At 32.3% G+C, this 24,731-nt stretch overlaps 1 protein-coding gene across 1 annotated transcript; it reads left to right on the forward strand.

Annotated features, from left to right (window-relative positions):
* Positions 1-712: 712 nt before the first annotated feature.
* Positions 713-24,731, forward strand: LOC134692039 (ATPase family AAA domain-containing protein 3-A-like). Its single transcript, XM_063552392.1, has 15 exons — positions 713-997; positions 3,479-3,555; positions 4,525-4,686; positions 5,368-5,437; positions 6,234-6,399; positions 7,114-7,183; positions 7,548-7,703; positions 8,378-8,434; positions 9,294-9,419; positions 10,520-10,644; positions 11,625-11,676; positions 19,973-20,043; positions 20,742-20,909; positions 21,797-21,905; positions 24,094-24,731. Exons 1-15 carry the CDS (start codon positions 808-810, stop codon positions 24,289-24,291), a joined length of 1,797 nt encoding a protein of 598 aa, XP_063408462.1. The 5' UTR covers positions 713-807; the 3' UTR covers positions 24,292-24,731.

Genomic DNA, 24,731 nt, shown 5'->3' on the forward strand with positions numbered 1-24,731 from the left:
AGAAAAATATTTCTTGAAAAGTTTGCTATTATTCTAACCAAATTAAAATCGTAAACATTTGCATTTGTGTTTCAATCATTGGATGATGAAAACAAAACTCATGAAAATTATGACTAAATAAACACTAAAACTTCAGACATTTTTACATCTTTTGGTATCTATTTCATAAAAAATGCTTTTTTTTTTTAGAAAAATATCGATTTTGTTTGAAATGAGAGGACATTTTTTTTAGTGAGAACTCACTTTTGTCCTATGACTGTAGTGTTGTAGACTATATATATCATGTATATATAAAGCAATCTATCTATGATATTGCGAAAATAAGGTCCACATTGGTCAATTATATAATATATATATATACATATTATTGTTATTAATATCAACTTCACTTTTTAAAACATTTATCATGTATTATGTTTCTTGTCACTTGTGTATACATACAATGCACTATGTTTGCATTTTAACCCGTCAGGGTTTCATTTATTTTTGCAATAAAGTTATTATTAATTTTTATTTTTTTTATTAATTTATATAGTAGAAACTTCAACTGTTGTAATTATTAAAACGCAAAAACAAATCATTTGCAATACAAACAGCATAAAAACCATAAACAATGTATAAATTATTTTCTGCACTTTTTATAAATTTACATAAAACCCGGAAGCACAACATAACTATCCGAACATGATTCTACCAAATAAAAAACCGGATGTAGTGATTGCGCAAGATCGCCAAATTTACTACACGTGAGTTTGCAGAAGCTTTTTCTGTATTACAGTCCAAGAAGGTTTTGGACCTGAATTAAACATGTCGTGGCTGTTTGGTACAAATAAGGGACAGAATATTCAACCACCACAAATCCCCTACCCGCCAGCACCACCAGATGGCGATGACAAGGGAGGAAAAGATGGATCTCAGTCGAAAATGGATGCATACCGATTTGACTCTGCAGCCCTGGAAAGAGCAGCAAAAGCAGCTAAGGAATTGGAAGCTACAAGTAAGTACAAGTTAAGTGTCATCCCTTACATTTATATGACTTATTAGTTTGAGAAATAATAAATGCAACCATGACAAATTGCTGATGAAACAATGTCCTTGAAATCGAAGGTTACATAAAATTTCATTAGCCACTAGGCCATATTATCTGACTATACTCTATAGTGTAAATGTTCCCAGTCTGATCATGTCAATTTTTAAATCTGTACTTGTAGTGGTGCATGTCATAATTATGTTGCTGTAGAGTACTCGCCAGGCAATGATCATGATGATTATGTAGTCCAAATAATTATGACGTCTTGAAAGGCTATTATAATTTTTTTCTTTGACGCCTTACTTCGACGTCATAAAGCTGAAGCCGCCATTTTCGGTTGGACTTGGAGAGCATATTTTGCTCTCAACTTTGAGACCCAATTTAGCCATCAAATTTTCAAAGAAGGCTAAAACAAAATGCATATATAAAAATTCTTACCTTTTATGTGTTTGTTTTACGAAAATATTTCCAATTAATCCCTACAGAAATAATAATATAAGGAACAATTCCATCCGAGGTGGGAACATGTCTACTGCATTTTTTAAAACGTTTGTCGGATTTCTTTTTAGGAGATTATAAAATAATTTTTACACCAAACTCGGTAAAACCCGAATTTCTGGAACCATTGTTTTACATTATCCTGAAATTCAGGTTGGTCAAAATGTACCGAGTTTGTTTCAAAAATATATTTTATACACCTTAAATGAAGCATCTTGAGGAGAAATCAGCTAAACGTTTTTATAAAGCAGTAAATTCCCTATCAAAGTCCAACTGAATATATGAGTTTGGCGTTATGACGTTGATGTAAGGCGTCAAATAAAAAATTATAATAGCCTTTCAAGACGTCATAATTATTTGGACTAGATGATTATGCAGTGGCAAGTCCAGAAATTTTTATTAGTGGCCAATGAAGTAACTTAACCCTCTTGCTGCCAGCCCATTTTTCAAGGTTGCATTTCATATGCCAGGAAATGTGACAGCTTGACATCTGACATAACATGCCAAACAACCGCATTTGATATATATGACATCACGACATAATGATTTACATTTGGGACCCATTGAACAGGTTGGGCACAACCCACCAAATGGGGAACTATTCCCCAAATGAGTAACAACCCCTCATTTGAGTAATCATTTCATAGTGCTGAAAACAATATTTTCTAAAAATGGGTCTTTTTAGTTAAAATGGCACCACTTTATAGAAAATGGAACAACTTCTTCCAAAGAACTATATTTTTATTATGGATTTTGAAAAAGTTAAAAGCCTTGAAAATAGTCAAATTTTCTGATTTTTCATAGGCTTGTATCTTCTCAGTAAATCAAGATAGGGATAATCATCTTTTAGAAAATATCCTGCATTTTTCATGAATATGTGCCATTTTACGAAAAAAGACTCAGTTTAGAAAAAAATGTTTTTTAGCACTACCAAATGATTACTCAAATGAGGGATTGTTACTCATTTGAGTAACAGTTCCCCATTTGGTGGGTTGTGCCCAACCTGTTGAACAAAAACAAAGCACTGTTTAATCTTGGATCTTTTAATTGAAAGAGACTCTGCAATGATGAGAACCTTGCTTAAATTTAACCTTGGACATATGTGTCACTCCTGCACAGCCGGTGTGGACACATGTGTCCCTCCGGCAGCAAGAGGGTTAAAGGGGGAGGGGCACTCCAATCATGTTGAAAGTGATTCTCTATAATCAACCGATTTTTCCTCAGAAAAGTCATGCCTTACTGAGACATCATTATGCTGAGAAGCCATTTTCTTTAGGTTTTAATTTTCAGAGGGAATTTTTATTCAATTTTGAAACCTAATTTAACCATAAAATTTTCATTGACAGCAAAAAAAATGCATGCATTTATTAGTGCAAAATATTTACAATAACTTCCCAAGGTAATGATGAATTAATTCCTGTACTCATGGTAATCATGGTATTTTATTATATTTTTGGGTGTACTGTGAATAGTTAATAAGGCCAAAAAAAATATGTCTGTTTCCTGCTTCCAAGGCCAAAAAATCAGGGTCGGTAGGTCGGGATTTCTTTTTTTTTTTTTTTTTTTTGCACTTCCTGTCAGATTTGCAGTCGGTTATATGTCATGTTTGGTTAGGGTCCTGTACCCCAAAATGATTAAATCCCTTTAAAGAAGCTTTAATTGATTAATCCTCCAAGTGCTGTCATTTTTAAACTCGCTAATTGTGGCACATTTGTGCAGGGAGCAGCCATTTTTTGTTTGGGCATAGTAAAATACGGATCTGGATCGGACCGGAAACGTTTTTTTTTCGGACCGGAAACGATTTTTTTCCAGATTTGAATAAAAAGATCTAGGGTCTGGGGTTTGAGTCAGGGTCGGTTGGAAACAGGAAACAGACATATATATTTTTTGGCCTAAACATGATACAAAAATCTATATGACCATTTCTATAATATGATATTTTTTCTTCAGAACACTCCAAAGAAGCATTGGAATTATCTAAAATGCAAGAGACAACTTTACAGCTTGAAAATCAAAAGAAGCTTAAGGTATTGTGGAATTTTGTCTATTGTCTAATACAAGAGATGTATGTGTTCTTAGATATAAGAAGATGTGGTATGAGTGCCAATAAGATCTCCCCCATTTAAGTCATAGTTTGTAAAAGTAAACCATTATAGGTCAATGTACAGTCTTCAACACAGAGCCTTGGCTGACATTTGTTCACCAAAAAGCAAGGTATACACATGATAAAGGGCCACAAAAATGACTAGTGTAAAACCATTCAAACAGGAAAACCATCATTCTAATCTATATATACATTGTAAAAAAAACAAGTAACAAGAAACATTTGGGAACCACATTAACAAACGACAACAACTGAAATTCAACTGTACATTTGATGAGATAGTTAGCTGGTTAGTGGTAACAGTTTTTGTAAGACACAGGTTAATCATAAAATAAGTTTTAAAAAAATGCATTGAACAGTATAAAACATTTAAAACTTTGCTAATGATGTATATATATTACATGTAGTGTGTCACAAAACATGAAATATTCAATTGAAAAATTAAAAATCTGTTAAAAGATTCTTTTAATATACATCATATACATGTAACATGTGTATGGATACTGTAAATTTAATGTCCTTAATGTCATTGCTAAAATTGAAATGCTGGATTAACAACAAATTTTTATCAAATTCTTCTAATATGGTTATGCTTTGCACAACAATGCATAAACATCCTTGCTTTTGAGAGGAAATCTTGGTGCTAAGTGTTGCCTTGTCCAACTCACTGTTTTTATGCAGTTCAATATCTTTCTGTTTGATAGCATTCACAATATTACCATTTTTATCATATCATGTATAAATATTTTATAAGATATTGCCTGCCAAGCCAATCCTGTTTTAAACTACCATAGTACTGCCTCAAAACACCTATATATAGTTTTAACTTTTAAAAACTTAATTCATTTTTGTATTTTCCGTTTGCTATTTTTGAATTGACTCTTTTATTTAGGAAATGGAAGGCCAAATAGAACAGCTGAAAATAGAGCAAGCAAGAGTTGTACAAGAGGAAAGAAGAAAGACATTAGTTGAAGAAACAAAACAACATCAGCAGAGAGCTCAATTCCAGGATCAGCTGGCAAGGAAACGCTATGATGATCAGTTATCACAACAAGTAAGGAACTCGTTAAACCCTGAGTATGTTCTCCCTACCTTTGTAGCATTCACTGTCAGATCTACTTTTCAATGATTTCTTAACATAGTTATTGATATTCTGTTCTGATATGAACATTCTATCAAGCATACCTATGTTTTAACATAATTATGTAATTGAAATTAAAAAGCCCTTGTTCATGTTTATATTGGACCTGACATAAAAAGAAAATTCTGTGTTACTGCAAGCCTTTTTCATACTAAGTGCCCACCCTAAGATTTTTTGGTTATTTATTAAAAAGCACTATCCAAATATTTAACTGTTTCTGCACTAAAAACAAGTCAAAAATTTATAAGAATAAGATAATAATTATATAATATTTTTTCAACATTTTAGCAGAAACACAGATATTTTTTTTTAAAGTTTTTCAAGCTTTCTGTTTTACATTCCGTATCTGCAATGCAAGAATATGGATAATACAAGAAAATGTAATATTTAAGAGAAATAACAAAAACATACTTTAAAAAGAAGAATGTTAAAAAATCCTTTTTTTTTTTTAAACAGTTCACAACTCTATGATCATGATGACAATTGATTAACAAATACACAATGCTCCATAAAGGTAATCCTGTACTAATGTATCAGTTTAAGCTTGATGTTAAATAATGAAAGGTAGTTTGATGAATTCAATTTGTATTTCAGGCAAAACTTAATGAAGAAAATCTCAGAAAACAAGAAGAATCGACTGCAAAACAGGAGCAACTGAGGAAATGTAATTTTACTAATATTTCTACTGTTTATAGGTGGTAAACTGACTGACTCATTACTTAAAAACACACCAGACTTGTAACACTAGTTACATACTCATCTTGTAGGTCAAATGTAATTATACTAATATTTTTATACCATTTATCATGTTATAGAGGTGTAAACTGACAGACTCATACATGTAACTAAAAACCACACCAGACTCAGAACCCATGTAACCTACTCTTCTTGTTTGTCAAATGAATGCATTTGCACAGAGATACAAAGTTTTAGTTCACGAAAGTTTAAACATATTCTGTCTTATTTGTAAAAGTACTGTAGTAAAAAGGATTAGACATAAAGTTATAACAGCATCAGTGATAAGTTATAACTAAAGAAGATGGATAAAATTTCAGAAAAACAAAAACGACTTTTAACTCTTTTATTACAAAATATTTAAATTTATATTTTATGACTATAATTTGTATCATGTGTATATGTTTGATTTGTTATAGGAAATGCTAAGTTTCTTGACAATACTGTTTATATCACATTGTGTGCATTTTTCCTTTGATATTTTTTTGTGATAAGTTTTCATATCATGCTATTCACTTGAGATGGAAAATTATCGCTACAAACTAAGGCGGCACTTGACGTTGCTCATGAAATTGACATGGTCATAATAGGTAAAAAAGCGACAAACAGATTATCATTGATCATCTCAACTCGATTACTTTTCTCGCTTTCGTCGATCAATGATTATCATTGTAAGTAATAGCAAACTGGTGAACAAGCAGATAATTGTTTTTTGTATATTTCAGCCACTTTAGAATATGAATTTGATTTAAGAAGAAAGAATGAAGAAGCTCGAGTGAAAGCAGAAATGAGAGCTAAAGCAGTAGTTGATAGAGAAAACCAAGATTTAATACGAGATCAAATAAGACTGAAAGCCAAGGAACAGAGAGAAACTGTATTGGAATCTATTAAGTAAGGAAATGGTTTAATTTATATTATTTGAATTACTTTTCAACAAACATGACAAGAAAAAGAACATTTCATATTGCAATTCTGAAAAGAAAATCACTTAAAACAGTGGTGAATCCAGACATTTTCATAAAGGGGCCTAGTCGTGCTTCACTGATTCTCTAGCTATATAATCAACCTATTTTTTGCCACTTATATTTATACAAAGAAACTTTACCATGAAGTTGTGATCATGAATACCAAATTGTTTATTACAGTGACATGTGATTAATCTACTGTGGATTCATTAATATTCGTTGGATACCAATTATCGTGGATTTCGTGGGTACAGGAGAACCTCGAATTCAAATGTTCAATGAAATTCAAATTTTTGTAAAGGAATGAGTGTAGACTTTGCCAAAACCACGAAATTAAATATCCACGAATATGTAAGTTTTCCTCAAACCACAAAAATTGGTACCCACGAAAATAAATGAATCCACAGTATATTAAGTCACTTTAAACATTTATACATACACATGACACATAAAAAGAAATATCTTAAATGTGCCCTGTATTGCTGCCTTACTTAAAACCAACAGCATTATATGAAATATTATGTTATCTAAAGAGAATTCTTACATTTTATGATATTTAAGAATTACTCTTTGACACATTCCCCATTTCCATTTTCAATTTTAATGTTATCTATAAAAGAGTTATATATTTTTTTTTCAGAACTGCAGGTTCAGTTTTAGGTACTGGTTTCCAAGCCTTTATATCAGACTGGGATAAAGTAGCAGCCACTGTAAGTATTTTGACAATTTGACCACACCCCTTTTTAGCAAGTTCAGTTTTATATGTTTATATATTTTTCTTGTCCTAGTGATGAATTAAAATAAAGTAAATTGTGGCAGTTTAGAATTAAAATTGTGGTATACTTATGTGAATAAATGACTTGAGTTGTATTGAGCAGAGAATAGAAAAAACTGAAATAATTTCTAGCATGAGTTTATAGAATTTAAAACTGTAATGACCATATCCAATAGATTTATCAAATACATTTTTTTGTTAGTTTTGATTAAATAACTACTTTTGCAATTAATTGGCGAAATAATCTCTCATTTCATTGCCAAATAAAACTGATTATTGCCAATACATTATGATTTCAGGCTGCAGGTTTAACACTAGTGGCGTTTGGTATTTATGGTGCAAAGTATGGAACTGGAGTAGGTGCGAGGTTTATTGAGGCCAGATTAGGGAAACCTTCACTAGTCAGAGAAACATCTCGTCTCACTGCAGTAGAGGCTGTCAAACATCCAATCAAAGTAAATATCTTACATAATACTTATTGGGGATTCAGTTATTTTCGTGGGTACCGATTTTCATGGATATCTAATTTGTTGGTTTTGTGGAATTCTACATTAATGACATTAGGAAAATTTGTTATTCGTTGAACATTAATTCATAGTTCACCAGTACCCACAAAATACATAAAAATTGGTATCCAACTAATTATAATGAATCCACATTATAGTAATTTTGATTTGTTAATATCTCCACAATTTTTATGCCCCAACATACGATAGCAGAGGGGCATTATGTTTATCGGTCTGTTTTTGGTAAAGGTAGTTTTTGATGAAGTTGAAGTCCAATTTGTCTCTTTGGCACATTCCCCATTCCCATTTTCAATTTTATTCACCATGTTCACCAGTACCCACAAAATACACAAAAATTGGTATCCAACTAATTATAATGAATCCACAGTATAAGTATTTTTGATTTGTTTATATCTCCATAATTTTTTTCATGGTATGAGACGTAAATATTTTAAAACTACTGTTGATAGATTGTTCTCTTTACTTTTGGTGACAAATATTTAATGAAATAGAAATTTCTGCACACAAAGATACAGATTTTATTTTGAGATGGACATTATTAAAACCTTATTGTTTGTTATACATGTAATACATAGATGATAAAAGTGTGTTGTTTGTTATAGACAGTTAAAAGAATGGTCACTAAACCAGAAGATGCTTTGAAAGGTATTATACTTAAGGTATGTTGAAATAAATTTTTAATTGAATTTTCTAAATTTGCCAAACAGACTTTAAAATCGTATACAATATTTTGATTCTGACTTAGATATGTTATTAGACTTACAAAAAATAACTTGATTGAAAAAGAAATATTTAATTACAGTCATATATGCAGAAAGAATTAGCTGTACAGATTTAAATTAGTTGTTGAAAAAAACTTTACATTGATTCATGCATATACAAAGCAAATTAAGGTGGTACCTAACACTACAGGGAGATAACTCTGTAAAATCAGCTAAACCCTTTAATGAAGTTGTGTTGTTATTAAAGGTATTATTAAGCTTCTCAATTATCAAATTTGGTGTTTGTCAAATTGCTGTATAACCAGTGTTATTTTTCTGATAAAATGGTTGGTTCAAATTATTTGAAATTTTTATATTTTTGTCAAAGGGTCAAAGTAAATTCTTTGTCGAAATTTTATGAAAATTAAACAAGCCAAATTTTAGTGAAAGTGTTGCGTACCACCTTAAGTTGCATCATTATACTGTACATCTGCTGAGTCATTAAATTTTAATATGTTGATAATAAATTTGAGTTCAAGATCGATATTGAAGAGTTTCACTTTTACAGTTCTGGAGTTATGTTCCTTGTATATTTGAAAATGGCACTTTAGGCTTTTCTTTCATGCAATAATATATGAAACATTCTACCAATGGTTTTCAAATTATAATGATGTTGTTTCTGAAGAAAAAAATGTTGTACCAGAGATCTTTATTGACCTAGCTAGATATATTTGAAAAAGTCAAACTACATTGTATTTTGGCTATTGTTATGCATACATTTATAGATTTTTGAATGTCCACTTTCTATGATTTGTAGCCATCACTTGAAGAGAGATTACGAGATGTTGCCATAGCAACAAGACATACAAAAAAGAACAAAGGTTACTATAGAAACATATTGATGCATGGACCACCTGGTACAGGGAAAACAATGTTTGCCAAAGTAAGTCAACTTCAGCCCAGGTCAAGTCATTATTTTTATGTCCTATTTATGGGCATTATGTATGGTCTGTGTGTCTGTTGGTCGATTGTTTGTCCGTCCTTCAGTTTGTCCCACTTCAGATTAAAATTTTTGGTCAAGGTATGGTTTGATGAAATTGAAGTCCAATCAACTTAAAACTTAGTGCACATCTTTCCTATGATATGATCTTTTTATTTTAAATCTCAAATAAGAGTTTTAACCCCAATTTTACGGTTAACTGAACACAGAAAATGATAGTGCATATACTATGGACAAACAAAGAAAATGATAGTGCATATACTATGGACAAACAAAGAAAATGATAGTGCATTTCCTATGGACACAGACTTGTTAAACTTCCAACTTTTCTCCATTATATTCTGGTTGTTTTTCTTTTGTGGAAATTTAAACTGTCCAGACAGAGATACAATTGTCTACGTCTGGATGGACATGCTTTATTTCCCTTACAAAAGACTTTTCTGTTATGAAATTTACATTTTAAATCACACTGTATGTAGTCATAATAGCTCTCTGTGGAATCAACTTTATTTGTGGAATGCTTATCTTGGTGTGTATTTGTGACCCCTGATATATGTGTTCAAGGACGTGCACATTTTTCATAAGCTTGCATGCTGATTTTGTAAAACCCCAAAATCAAAAATGCAATTATCTGTAATCCATGAAAATGTGTGCCGTCAAATGAATTGAGAATAATAAGTTATTGGTTATAATTAATTGAGGCATGTCAATCTGAGTGAATAAATATATTAAACAGTTGATAAAATATCTTTAACATGATATTTTCCTGGTGATGCATGTTATATTTGCATCTATCAATCAATCAGCAGTGAAATAAATATGTTTAAACTAATCAGCAGTGGCAGATCTAGAAATTTTCATAAGTGAGGGCCCACTGACTGCCTCATAGGGGACCTGCTCCAGCCATGCTTCAGTGGTTCCCTACATAATCAACCATTTTTTTTTTAAATTTCTAAAGGAAGGAAGTTGGGCCCCATGCCCCCTCTAAATCCACCTCTGATCAGTCATATATATTTATAACATATAAATCTCTATTTTTGCAGAGTTTAGCTAAACACTCTGGTATGGACTATGCTATAATGACTGGAGGAGATGTGGCACCTATGGGTAAAGAAGGAGTAACAGCTATGCATAAAGTATTTGATTGGGCAAATACAAGTAGAAATGGGTAAGATGGGGTTAATATTGTGAATAATAACCAGAGCATTCTTGATAACTTTTACTTGTTAGTTATATAAATAATGTCAATTTAGAAAGTTTTCCAAAATTGCAATAGGTTATATTTAAAAAAAAAGGAGTCATTCAAATGTAATTTGTATACAGCATCTTCTAATTGTAACTTACTTTTTTGTTCTTTGTTTAATAATCACAATAAAAAATGCATGCAGAAATTTCTGGAATTCTAGAAATAAGGTGTATGTAATCACACACTTTTTGTTTCAAAGACCTAAATGAAAATCCAAATGTTTGCCAACTTTTACCAATATCTTTTTTTTTGTCTAAGGCCCAAAAAAAAATATATGTCTGTTTCCTGCTTCCAAGGCCAAAAAATCAGGGTCGGGAGGTCGGGATTTCTTTTTTTTTTTTTTTTTTTTGTTGCACTTCCTGTCAGATTTGCAGTCCGTTATATGTCATGTTTGGTTAGGGTCCTGTACCCCAAAATGATTTAATCCCTTTAAAGAAGCTTTAATTGAATAATCCTCCAAGTGCTGTCATTTTTAAACTCGCTAATTATGGCACATTTGTGCTGGGAGCAGCCATTTTTTGTTTGGGCATAGTAAAATACGGATCTGGATCGGACCGGAAACAATTTTTTTCCGGATTTGAATAAAAAGATCTAGGGTCGGGGGGTTTGAGTCAGGCCTAATTACTGTATAAATGTCACTGCTTTTACACATGCTTAATAAGAAAAGACTCACAATGACTTTTATAAACCATTTTTTTTTTACACATTTATACATCATGTACATCAACCAGTGTTAACAAAAAACACAGTTTTTTTATTGAAAAGTGTGCTTCATCTACTCCTTAAAAAAAGTCACAGCTAGTATTACCAACACCTCAGTTGCTACTGATTGTGGCCCAATAGACATGATAAATGTTACTATATCATTAGATTTATCTAATTCTTCTTTCTATACTTTTCAGGGTATTATTATTTGTAGATGAAGCTGATGCCTTTTTAAGGAAGAGAAGTAAGGTAAGTAAAAATAGGATTTGATATTTGTTATATACTGCAGTAAATCAATTAATTTTTCACAACATTCGTAAGTAGAAAATGTTAAAAAAAAAACTTGAATCTTTTTATATTTGATTACATCAAGTAAATTAGAAAATTGCAAAATTGAAAAGTTGTCAGGTGGACTGGACATGTTAGATAAAGTATTAGGCCAAAAAACACAAAAAAATATATGTCTTGTTTCCTGTTTCCCAACCAACCCTGACTCAAACCCCCCACCCCCCCGACCCTAGATCTTTTTATTCAAATCCGGAAAAAATCCTTTTCGGTCCCGAAAAATTCGTTTCCGATCCAGATCCGTATCTTACTATGCCCAAACAATCAAAATGGCTGCTCCCAGCACAAATGTGCTACAGTTAAGGTTTAAAAAATGTCGGCACCTGGAGGATTATTCCATTAAAGGTTCTTTGACCCTTTCGCCGATGAGTCTCAGTTTACTGGGATTCACGCTTCATACAGCTAACGATGAGTCCCGTTTTACCGGGATCGGAATACATCTTTTATGTTTCCCGCTTAAAACAGTGCAAACATGAGTTATCTTTCTTTCATGAATACCTGGATGAAAGTGTAAACATGGCGCTTCCATTTGTTGAAAACCGTGTCAAAATCAGAGGAAATTTACAGAATTTACGAGAATTTGAAATGGGGGAACATTTTTTTTGAAAGAATATGGAAGAATTGAAGCCATACTAGTATTCTTTTTTGACATCATTCAGTGTGAGGAATTTGTACAGCTCCATAAATTTTTTCAAAATTTTGCCGTTTTGTGTTGAAAAATTACGATTTGGGGTGAAAGATCAAAATTTTGAGAATTTCATCAAAATAATGCCGAAAATTAGAAAATGTAAATATTTGATGAAGAAAAAATTATCAAAACATGAACAAAACTGTGAACATGATGTTAGTGAATGAAATAAATACACACATAACTACAAATAAGTTTTTATTGGCATTTATAATGAAGATCTCCCACTTGAGTAATAGTAGCCAGGGAAGCCATCGTCTCAGAGTAGCTTCTGTCTGGGCAGCAATCGGTGAAAGGGTTAAAGGGATTAAATTATTTTGGGGTACAGGACCTTAACCAAACATGACATTTAACGGACTGCAAATCTGACAGGGAGTGCAAAAATTAAAAAAAATAATCCCGACCTTCCGACCCTGATTTATTTGCCTTGGCAGCAGACAAAACAGACATATATTTTTTTTTGGCCTTAGGAAAATAAGTTGGTTTACAGTAGCTTTATAGTTTAACCATGATCAAGTTCAAATTTGGTCTGTTGATCTGTCTTTCAATCTTGTTGATACAACTCCTAAAGTGACACATTAATCACAAGAAACACTTTTCTTATATCATGTATATTTTAGTAAGGGCTATTCCAGAAAAAAATGTATGGGGGTGTTGGACGTCAGTTGATCTTTTTTTGCATGGGTGATGGGGGGAGGAGGAATTGAAATTGTGTGGGTAGTTGTTCTCTTACATAACTTAATTAGATGGGTGGTTGTACCTAAAGAGAAGAAAATCTCTTTTTTAGTTGATAGAACCTTCAAATATCGATAGAAAACGTGTTTTATTCTGCGATTTTATTTACTTTTTGCGCATTTTAAATCCGTTGGATAATGCCCGAGAGTTTCGAATGGAACTATATATGCATATCGGTGCTCCTAAAAGGGAGAGAGATACGAAGTGTCAGAGTAGTAACTGGTTTCCAGAATTTCTTTTTCAACTGTTCTCCCTGATATAACATGATCGGTTACCAGATTGTTTACCTCATGGAAACAGCATGGCAGAACAGTGGGATGTTATCGCTGTTTGTTCCTGGCTACAATCCAATGGATTAGGGAAATTTGCGGACTTTTATTCTCAAATGAAAGGGATTTCACCAATGTTGAGAATTTGATTGGGGTCAGCTCTGATGAAATAAGGGCATACATTATAGGAAAAGGGAAGATAAAAAGGAGGATTCAGTGAAAAAGACTGAAATTAAGAAAGCATTCTCACATCGTTTGTTAGGAAAGCTGACAGTTATATAACTTAAAAAACTACTTGAGAAGTTCAATGTTTCATACACACGACAACAGAAGAATTGAGCTGACATTCTTAAATTAGTAGACAAGGAGCTAGAAACCAGAAATCTAAAAGAAGATGACTTATAATTTTTTGAATAAATTTGTTTAACACAATATCCAACATTATTTAACATCTGACAGCAGAAGATAAGGTTTCATGGGTTTATTTACATGGGTTTACAATACACATGTTTACCAGATAAAAAAGGAAATTGTTTTATTGCTGTTTTTCATCTTGATGGTTTTCACAATTTTACCAAAAAAACTGTTAAAACCAAACTTTAATTGTCAACATATTACTTCCTACAGACAAAGTTGTTTTTCATTCCTTTTTAGCTCACCTGGCCCGAAGGGCCAAGTGAGCTTTTCTCATCACTTGGCGTCCGTCGTCCGTCGTCGTCCGTCGTCGTTAACTTTTACAAAAATCTTCTCCTCTGAAACTACTGGGCCAAATCAAACCAAACTTGGCCACAATCATCATTGGGGTATCTAGTTTGAAAAATGTGTGGCGTGACCCGGTCATCCAACCAAGATGGCCGCCACGGTTAAAAATAGAACATAGGGGTAAAATGCAGTTTTTGGCATATAACTCAAAAACCAAAGCATTTAGAGGAAATCTGACAGGGGTTAAAATGTTTATCAGGTCAATATCTATCTGCCCTGAAATTTTCAGATGAATCAGTTAACCTGTTGTTGGGTCGCTGCCCCTGAATTGGTAATTTTGAGGAAATTTTGCAGTTTTTGGTTATTATCTTGAATATTATTATAGATAGAGATAAACTGTAAACAGTAATAATGTTCAGCAAAGTTAGATTTACAAATAAGTCAACATGACCGAAATGGTCAGTTGACCCCTTTAGGAGTTATTGCCCTTTATAGTCAATTTTTAACAATTTTTCATAAATCTAAGTAATCTTTTATAAAAATCTTCTCCTCTGAAACTACTGAGCCAAATTAATCCAAACTTGGCCACAATCATCTTTGGGGTATCTAGTTTAAAAAATGTGTGGCGTGACCCGGTCAACCAACCAAGATGGCCGCCACGGCTAAAAATAGAACATAGGGGTAAAATGCAGTTTTTGGCTTATAACTCAAAAACCAAAGCATTTTGAGGAACTTTGACATGGGATAAAAATGTTAATCAGGTCAATATCTATCTGCCCTGAAATTTTCAGATGAATTGGACAATCGGTTGTTGGCTTGCTGCCCTCCAATTGGTAATTTTTAAAGAAATTTTGCCGTTTTTGGTAATAATCTTGAATACTATTATAGATAGAGATAAACTGTACACAGCAATAATGTTCAGCAAAGTAAGATCTACAAATAAGTCAACATGACCTAAATGGTCAATTGACCCCTTAAGGAGTTATTGCCCTTTATAGTCAATTTTTAACAATTTTCATTAATTCGGTAAATTTATGTAAATTTTTACCAAATATTTTTCTCTGTTACTAATGGGCAAGGTTCATTATAGATATAATTGTAAGAAGCAAGAACGATCAGTAAAGTAAGAACTTCAAACACATCACCATCACCAAAATACAATTTTGTCATGAATCCATTTGTGTCCTTTGTTTAATATGCACATAGACCAAGGTGAGCGACACAGGCTCTTTAGAGCCTCTAGTTTTACATAAATAAGGCTGTTAGTTTTCTTGTTTGAATTGTTTTACCTTGTCTTATCTGGGCCTTTTTGTCGAGCCTTTGACTTAAGTCGAAAAAGCGAGACTAAGCGATCCTACATTCCGTCCGCGGCGGCGTCCACAAATATTCACTCTGTGGTTAAAGTTTTTGAAAATTTAATAACTTTCTTAACATATTCTGGATTTCTACCAAACTTGGGCAGAAGCTTGTTTATGATCGTAAGATAGTATCCAGAAGTAAATTTTGTAAAAATAAAATTCCATTTTTTCTGTATTTTATTTATAAATGGACTTTGTTTTTCTGCGGGGAAACATTAAATTCACTCTGTGGTTAAAGTTTTTAAAATTTGAAATTCTTTCTTTAACTATACTGGATTTCTACCAAACTTGAACAGAAGCTTGTTTAGGCCACTTTTTTTTTATTAGTTGGTTTACGGATCCGCCGACCCTGTTTTTCACGATTTTGAAATAAAAATAAAAACGATTTTGAAGATTTTTTTTAATTCCGCCGACCTTTTTCTGTTTGAAGAAGTACAAATAAAAATAAAAACATCATTAAAAAAGATCGATTTTTCTTCTTCCAGTCGGAATACCCTCGGAGTGGATTCGGAAATCCCGTGCGGTTCCCTGTTCAGTCAACGTTTCATGATGATCTAATGTGGTGAAAAGGAACCAGTTGAACGGCGGTTCCCTGTTCAGTCAAAGTTTCATCATGTTTAAATGCGGTGAAAAGGAACCAGTTGAAAATGGAGGCAACTTCCAAGCAAGGACCTAAGCTCATAAACTCGGCAATCAATTTTACACGCAGGACTTCGGGAAAGTTCGGAGAGCCGACAACCTTGCTTCAGAAGTTGAAATGGAGGACCAGATACGACAGATACGATTTTAATATTGTTGCCTTGGAGAATTTCGGTGTAAATCTAACGGTTGAACAAAATAAACATCGCAGTCAGGAATAATAAAAATGAAAATTATTTTTGTGATGGTTTGGGAAGTTTGGTTTAAAAGGTCGAACAACCGCTAACTTGAAACCCTGTTTTAGACAGTCAGTGAGGTTGACGGCGGGTCAACTTTGGTTCAAGTGTTGATCAGAAAGTCTGAAACCCGTCGAAAGGGGTTGTTTTAGTTTCTTGAGGATTGAGCTCCATTTGTCATTACATATATGAGGTATTAGTCCAAATAATTGTGACGTCTGGCAAGGCTTTCTGGCATCCAAGATTTGTTACAAATAGCCTTGCCAGACGTCACTCAAGGGAAGAATCTTTTAACTTGCTGCCAGGGATGGGTGTCTGATTAATTGGCCTTATTATATAAATACCTAAATACCATCCCACCGTACCCATTAAGATTTAATGGAACAGAGATGGGATATGGTGAACAAGATCCCAACACAAAATCAGAACATGTATTACTGTAATAGAATGCCTGACAATTAAAATCACTTCGACATTTATAAAAAGGGACAATCACAGAACACTTCGAGATACATTATATAAGCTAATACTTTATTAATTTTAAAAGCAGTGTAAAATAGCATAAAAAGCCTAAGAAGGACATGTTTTCATGTACCACATATGAAGGCATATGACATACAGAGCGCATATGGTATTTCCTCAATAAGATTGTATTTTGTTATGAGGAATTTTGTCACTCCCTGATCTAAATTTGATAAATAAATACACAGAACAATGAGAAATGCAATTGGTAAAGACACATCCCTTTCATCAGGGACATGCTTTCATCAATCTACGTTGACATTGGACTCCTTGTAACACATTAAATTTAAATTAAAACAGCAAGAATCAATACCAAATTATGAAACGATCTGCATACATGTTTAGTACAAAATGCATAATACTATCATATCTACATGTATCTATCTATCTATCTTCCCATCAAGGAGTGGACTCATTTTTGAGTGTATATACTCCAGCGATTATATTACTATTATGTAGAGTAATGTCATTGTTTGTTTCTCTCCATTTTTGGTTAAAAAAACAGTATTCATTCCAATTTTTATTTTTATTTATTTTTCGACCTCCTACCCTACATTTTTTCATTGTTTTTATTTTTAATTTTTTTTCGACCTCCTACCCTTCCTTTTTTAAGAAGTATCCCGTAAACCAACTAATAAAAAAAAAGTGGCCTTATGATCATAAGACAGTATCCAGTGGTAAATTTTGCAAAAATAGAATTCCGTTTTTTCTGTGTTTTATTTATAAATGGACTTAGTTTTACTGTAAGGAAACATAACTTCACTCTGTGGTTAAAGTTTTTAAAATTTGAATATCTTTCTTAAACTATACTGGATTTCTACCAAACTTAGACAGAAGCTTGTTTATGATCATAAGACAGTATCCAGAAGTAAATTTTTGCAAAAAATAAAATTCCATTTTTTCTGTATTTTATTTATAAATGGACTTAGTTTGTTTATGATCAAAAGCTAGTGTCCAGAAAGGAAATTTTGTTAATATTTGGTACCTGTGTATCTGTATTTTACTTATAAATGGACTTAACAGTTAACAGACTTAACAGTTAACATTACATACAGTCTGCAGTGAAAGTGTTTAAAACATTTATTCGATTCATAAACTATCCTGAAATTTTTACCAAACTTGGACAGAAGCTTCTTACAATCAAAAGATAGTATCAATAGGAATAGTTCTATTGATTTTTTTCCTCATTTTTGTTAAGCCTGGGAGTTACAGCAAAAGTAGGCGAGACACTGGGTTCCACGGAACCCTTACAAATTTTAAAGCTGACTATGCGGTATGGCCATTTCTCATTGTTGAAGGCCCTATGGTGACCTATAAGTGTTAATGTCTGTGTCATTTTGTACTTTTTTGGATAGTTGTCTCATTGGCAATCATACCACATCTTCTTTTTTGGTTAGTTGTCTAATTGGCAATCATACCACATCTACTTTTTTATATTTGAATGTATATAGTTATCACCCAGTGCTTTGGTCTGTTTGTGAATGTAAGCTTTTAAGTACCATTCTTTATCACATATGATCAATGAAACTTTGCATTTGTCTTATACCACCTGAAGATGTGCATCTGGCAAACTAATCCTGGTCCAATGCATCCAAGGGGAGATAACTTATACTGTGCAAACCCAACTCCTCCATATGAGACTTGTAACTGAATTTATACATATGTTGAACAAATTATGACAGATGCCACATGTTGGGCAGGATCTTATCCTTCCAGAGCACCTGAGATAACAATGTTTTTGGGGTACATGTTGCTCCGTTTCCATTTTCTAGTTGTGTTATATGTGGATTTCTGTTCATATCTTTTACCATTTTTTTTTCTTTATTTGCAATAGCTTGGAACAGCTATATTTTTTTTCACATTTGAGTTTGATTGACCCTTTTGGAATTTATTGCCTGCCTCTTTTTATGATGGGTTATATTCTGTTATAGTGTTCAACCTGTACATGTAGTTGAAAATATTTCTGTACTCACAGATGCTTCAAAGGACTATTTTAATACTTATAAAAGTTGAATTGAAGTTTTCTCAAGTCCTTGAGCAGAATGTCCACACCACTTAAATCATTTGAAATTAATGAAAATATACCACAGCTTTTAAAGAAATAACATCAGACAACAGCAATACAAAAAAACATTTAGAGGTTACTCAAACACTTTTAAATAATAAATGCAATATGATAGTTTTATAAATAGTTGTTTATTTTCATGACACTGACAGTGACTAGTACAAAACACATTTATGCAGACATCTGCAATAAAAGTTATTTTTAATGCCAAGAGTATCAGGACAAAATATAAAATGTTAAGCTTGAAATAAAATTGAGAATGGGAATGGGGAAAGTATCAAAGAGACAACAACCCGACCATAGAAAAAAACAACAGCAGAAGGTCACTATAGGTCTTTGATGTAACGAGAAAATCCCGCACCCGGAGGCGTCCTTCAGCGGGCCCCTAAACAAATATATACTAGTTCAGTGATAATGAACGCCATACTAATATCCAAATTGTACACAAGAAACTAAAATTAAAATAATACAAGACTAACAAAGACCAGAGGCTCCTGACTTGGGACAGGTTAAAAAAAAAAATAGTCACCAATAATTTATATCAAATATCTGATATTGGCAAAAGTGCAAAAAAACTTAAGAATTTGAAAACTTATTAACATATATATACTGTCATCAGTATAGCCATTTTCTGGTATCAAAATGTATATAATTTTGGTTGCTTATTTGTAAACTTGAAAAAGCTAGCTTATACTTTTTAAAATTATATGGGTAGTGGGTCAAACTAAAAATGAATTGTATGGGTAGTTGTCCTATGATGAAATGTAATTAAGTGGGTGATGGGTATAAAAATAAAGTGCCTTCCAACCCCCCCATACATTTTTTTCTGGAATAGCCCTAAAGACAGATTTATTGTTCAATGTTTGACCAGAAGATATTTGGACTTAATGTTTTTAGATATAGAAAATATTACTAGTTTTTAAGTTGCATTTTGTTTCAGTATTCAAAGATTTCTCAGGATTATAATGGATAATTTTGTTTTACAGGAAATGATCAGTGAAGATTTAAGAGCGACATTAAATGCCTTTCTGTACAGAACAGGAGAACAATCAAATAAGTAAGTCTTCTAGAAATATTGAACTCGTATCCCGTTTCCGGACTGACCCTGCAAAAATGTCCGACTTTCATTGTCAAAACTAAGTCAAATATATTATTCATTACCAATTTTGAGTCTTGCCAGTTCTAGCTTTTTGGAAAAATAAAATTATTTCCCTTCCTACCTACCCACACATGGCTTAGCAGGGTGGGGATTGGGGAAACAAACAATATATTAATTTAGGCCTAATTGTAAAAGCAGAGTCAGAGTATAAAAAATAAAGATTTGTATTGACATGATTTAATTCACAGTAATTAGCCATATAGAATAATATGATTTGGGTAGATTTTTTTCAACCGATGTATGGTTAGTTGGTTATATACATGTAGTATGATGTAAAATTAAAAGTCCAATAAACATTCATTTTTTTCTGTTATAAATCATTGGCGTTCAACATGTTGAACATGCTTTTCAGTGCAAGGTTTTGAATAAGTATTTACATACAAATGATATATATGCCTTTTTTCAAATTCATGTATTTTGGCTCATTTAATGTCAAATAGCAAATATATATTAAAGGATAAGAAAGAAGCAACACATGTTAGTGCTTGAATAAAAAGGTCAAAATCTGTAATATAATTTCCTTAGGTGTAGTGTTGAAAATATTTCAATTATTTAAAAGTTTTAAGTCTTTGTTTAATATGTTACTATGGTTACAGGTTTATGTTAGTATTAGCTAGTAATCAGCCTGAACAGTTTGACTGGGCTATCAATGATCGGTTAGACGAAATGGTGGAGTTTGATGTACCTACGCTAGAAGAAAGAGAAAGATTAGTTAGACAATATTTTGATATGTTTGTTCTCAAACCTGCAGCAGAAGGAAAAAGGTATGTTGTTCTGTTGAACTAGGTAAAAACTGACAGTAACATTATGACAATAGAATGGACATTTGGTCATTAAGTCCAGCCTTCAGCAAATGGAATAAAAGAGAGTATTCTTAAGCTTGTGTACTGTATATTCAGAAATTATTCTGTTAATTTATAATTGTGATTTTTTAAGAAAATACAAAAATGAGAGATGAGTTATTGTGACTTCAGGAAAAATTTCCTACAGATATATGTATGGTATACCATAATGCTAGTTCCTCACCAATACTCACCCATTTGCATGATTCACTCCAATGAAAACCTTGCAATAATTTCTGAATTTACAGTATGTTGGTCTGTTTTGGTTGTAGGATTAAGATTAACAAATACATATCAGACTTTAAGGATACTTATTTCATATACTTCAAAAAGTAACACTGGAAAAATACAAAACAAAAATTGAGTCCTTAAATTGTTGTCCAGTAACCAAATGCGACTTAATAGAACGACATGGAAGATGCAGACAATGACATCATAGCATTATACCAACCTAAAAAAAATTTGCAGTCGTATATTTAACAAGATCCTGACTTGTACAGGTTGTATTTAAATACTGGTTGCATTAAAATAATCAGTAAAGTGACAAGGCTATAAATATTGCAAACACTATTCTCCATTAATACTTGGAAATAACTATTCTTAGTGCAACCTTTTATTGCAATTTTTCATCTTGTAGAGTTTTGTAACAGTTTTAAGGTACAAAATTATAGGTTGTTTTAGTGATCATCAGCTTATAATTATATCCACATTTGATAAGATAATGATTATATTATACTCAATGTAAATTTATGTTTAGACATAGTTGGTGGTAATTTTTTCTGAAACTTGTGTTTTTGTCTTTTAATTAGGAGATTGAAAGTAGCAGAATTTGATTATAGTGCTAAATGTGCAGAAATAGCAGCAATAGCTGAGGGTCTCTCTGGGAGAGAGATATCAAAATTAGGTGTAGCATGGCAGGTTAGTATAGACATAGTTTATAGTATTGAATTATTATTTATATTCTTAAATTTGAGAGAAAGAAAAATGCATGATGTGTTGACTCTATTTGCTAAATTTGTAGGTCTAGCTGACAAAATTGGTTTAAACTTTCTTTAACTAATAAATGAAGAAATATCCCTATTCAATTGTATTTCAAAAATTCTGTTCTATAGTTTAGAACTTCAGTCGTGGACAATTTTTCATCTGTCAGACAGTTCCTCAAATGTTGTGTAATAACTTAACTTTGTTATGATTTATTAACATTAAATATATTCACCATGTTCACAGGCATTAATAATCTACCTAAGTTATTCAAGATTTTTATTTTTGTCAATCCAGAGTAATTGGACTTTGTTAATGAAAAATATTAAACATTTTCCATATTTGCTTAGATTGATTTCCTTAAAAGTAGTTTATGAGATCAATAAACGGAAGATAATTTGAATTTTGAAAAAAAATCTGGTTTATTGTCCCTTGAAGTAAAGACAGGACTTAAACTGATTTAAGTTATTTAAAAATATGTTACAACTCTAAAGTATAACATGTAAAGAGCTCGAGTTTGGATTGACTTTTTACAACTGTTGGAATTGAAATAAATTGGTATTCAAACATAAAAAAGGAAGATGCCTTTTTTATGTGTCATTCCAGAGCTATTTGATTTTAACTGTCAGACTTAAGGAAATGTTTTACATGTAGCACACTTGCTTTAGTATGCTGGTTCAAACTACTGCAAAGTTTACAGGCTGTTGGGATTGGTAAAAATAGAGTAACTCTCTTCGATGTGCTTTTTTAAAAATTTTAAATTTTGTAATCGTTGTTTTTCTGGTCTAGCTTGTCTATAAATTAATTCATTCTAAATTGTTATGCCCCACCTACAATAATAGAGGGGCATTATGTTTTCTGGTCTGTGCCTCCTTTCGTCCTTCTGTTCGTTCATCCTTCTGTTCATTTGTCTGTTCGTCCCGCTTCAGGTTAAAAAAAAATGGTTGAGGTAGTTTTTGATGAAGTTGAAGTCCAATCAACTTGTTACTTAGTACACATGTTCCACATGATATGATCTTTCCAATTTTAATGCCAAATTGAAGTTTTGACCCCATTTTCACGGTCCACTGAACATGTAAAATGATAATGGGAGTGGGGCATCCATGTACTTTGGACACATTCTTGTTATAAAATATTTCTTCAACTTTCCTGCTCCTGCAAATCAAATATTTAAGATTTTTATGCCCAACCTAGTAGAGGGGCAATATGTTTTCTTGTCTGTATGTCTGTTCGTTCATCCATCTGTCTGTTCATTTGTCTGTCCGTTCGTCCCGCAGCAGGTTAAAGTTTTTAGTCCAGATGGTTTTTGATGAAGTTGAAGTGCAATCAACTTGAAACTTAGTACACATGTTCCTTATGATATGATCTTTCTTATTTAACTGCCAAAGAAGAGTTTTGACCCCACGGACTAATGAGCATAGAAAATGATAATGTGAGTGGGGCATTCATGTACTGAGAAAACATTCTTGTTGATGAACTGCTTTTGCATTGAGCACAAAATCTATAGAACACAAATGTCTTGTGAATACCAAAACACTTAAACCTGCACTCAATTTAATTCACAAGATATTTGTAGAGTATACAGCATTTTTGCTATCCTTTGAAATCAACTGCAATATTAAAATGAAGTTAGAATTCTGGTTTTTGGATTACATATTACATCAAATGCAAACACAAGTCTCATGTAGCTGGCTTGATATTAATACCTTCCAGACTTCACCACGACCTTTGATAGTTCTAACAATATAGTGTGATGAGATGAATATTCAATTAACATAACTCCAATTTTAGAATGTTGCCTAAATGCATATGTGTTTGTTGAATACAATTCAATTTGTACATTGTATAATGAAGCCATCTTTAAAAGTGAGAATGGAAAAGGGAATATTATAAAGAGACACTGACCCCACCAAAGAGCAGAGAGTAGCCAAATTCCACCAACAGGTCTTCAACTCAGCGAGAAAAATCCCACACCATGAGGCTGGCTTGATCAAAATAAAAATGTGTACTAGTTCAGTAAAAATGGTATTACTAGTATACACAATACTTTGATTAAACATTAATGTTTGCACATCTACCTTCTACTGAATGTTATAAATCCTAATTTTTCACTTTTGTGTTTTAGGCAACAGCTTATGCATCAGATGATGGTATTCTAACAGAGAAAATGATTGATGAACGAGTTCAGGACACAATTAAACAACATGCAAAGAAAGTCACATGGCATGAAGATCAAGATAGTAAAGCAAAAGAACATTTAGGATCAGCGTATGCATCAATAAAAGATGCTTCAGTGACGCCGGCTCCTATGAAACATAGTTAACCAAACAATAACTTAGGTTTTATTTAATCAATTGAAATTGCTGGAACTTTTCCAAAGTGAAAATGAGCTGCCAGATTGTACTTATTGTACAGATAACAACTTTGGCATGGTCAATTTAAATGAATAAACTGTTAGAAAGGCTGTGATAATGTTTAAAATGGACCAAGTTCTAGATTTGGAGGTTTTACAATATATTGGTGTCAAGATATTCCAGCCAGATTCCAGTCAAGTTATACAAAAGGAACACCTACAGACTTATTGTCACTGTTGTTTCAGTATAGAGTGTGTGTAGAGGTGATATAAGCCTTACGTGTGTTAACTAGGGGCATGTGAAATCATGTTATTACAACATATTATAGAGTTGTGAATGAGATGTTTTTAAATGTTGTCGCATACTACTGTAATAAGTACAGAAATTATTAAACCAGTTTTATATTTAA

This window comes from Mytilus trossulus, chromosome 12 (genome assembly GCF_036588685.1).
Source record: "Mytilus trossulus isolate FHL-02 chromosome 12, PNRI_Mtr1.1.1.hap1, whole genome shotgun sequence".
Lineage (NCBI taxonomy): Eukaryota > Metazoa > Mollusca > Bivalvia > Mytilida > Mytilidae > Mytilus > Mytilus trossulus.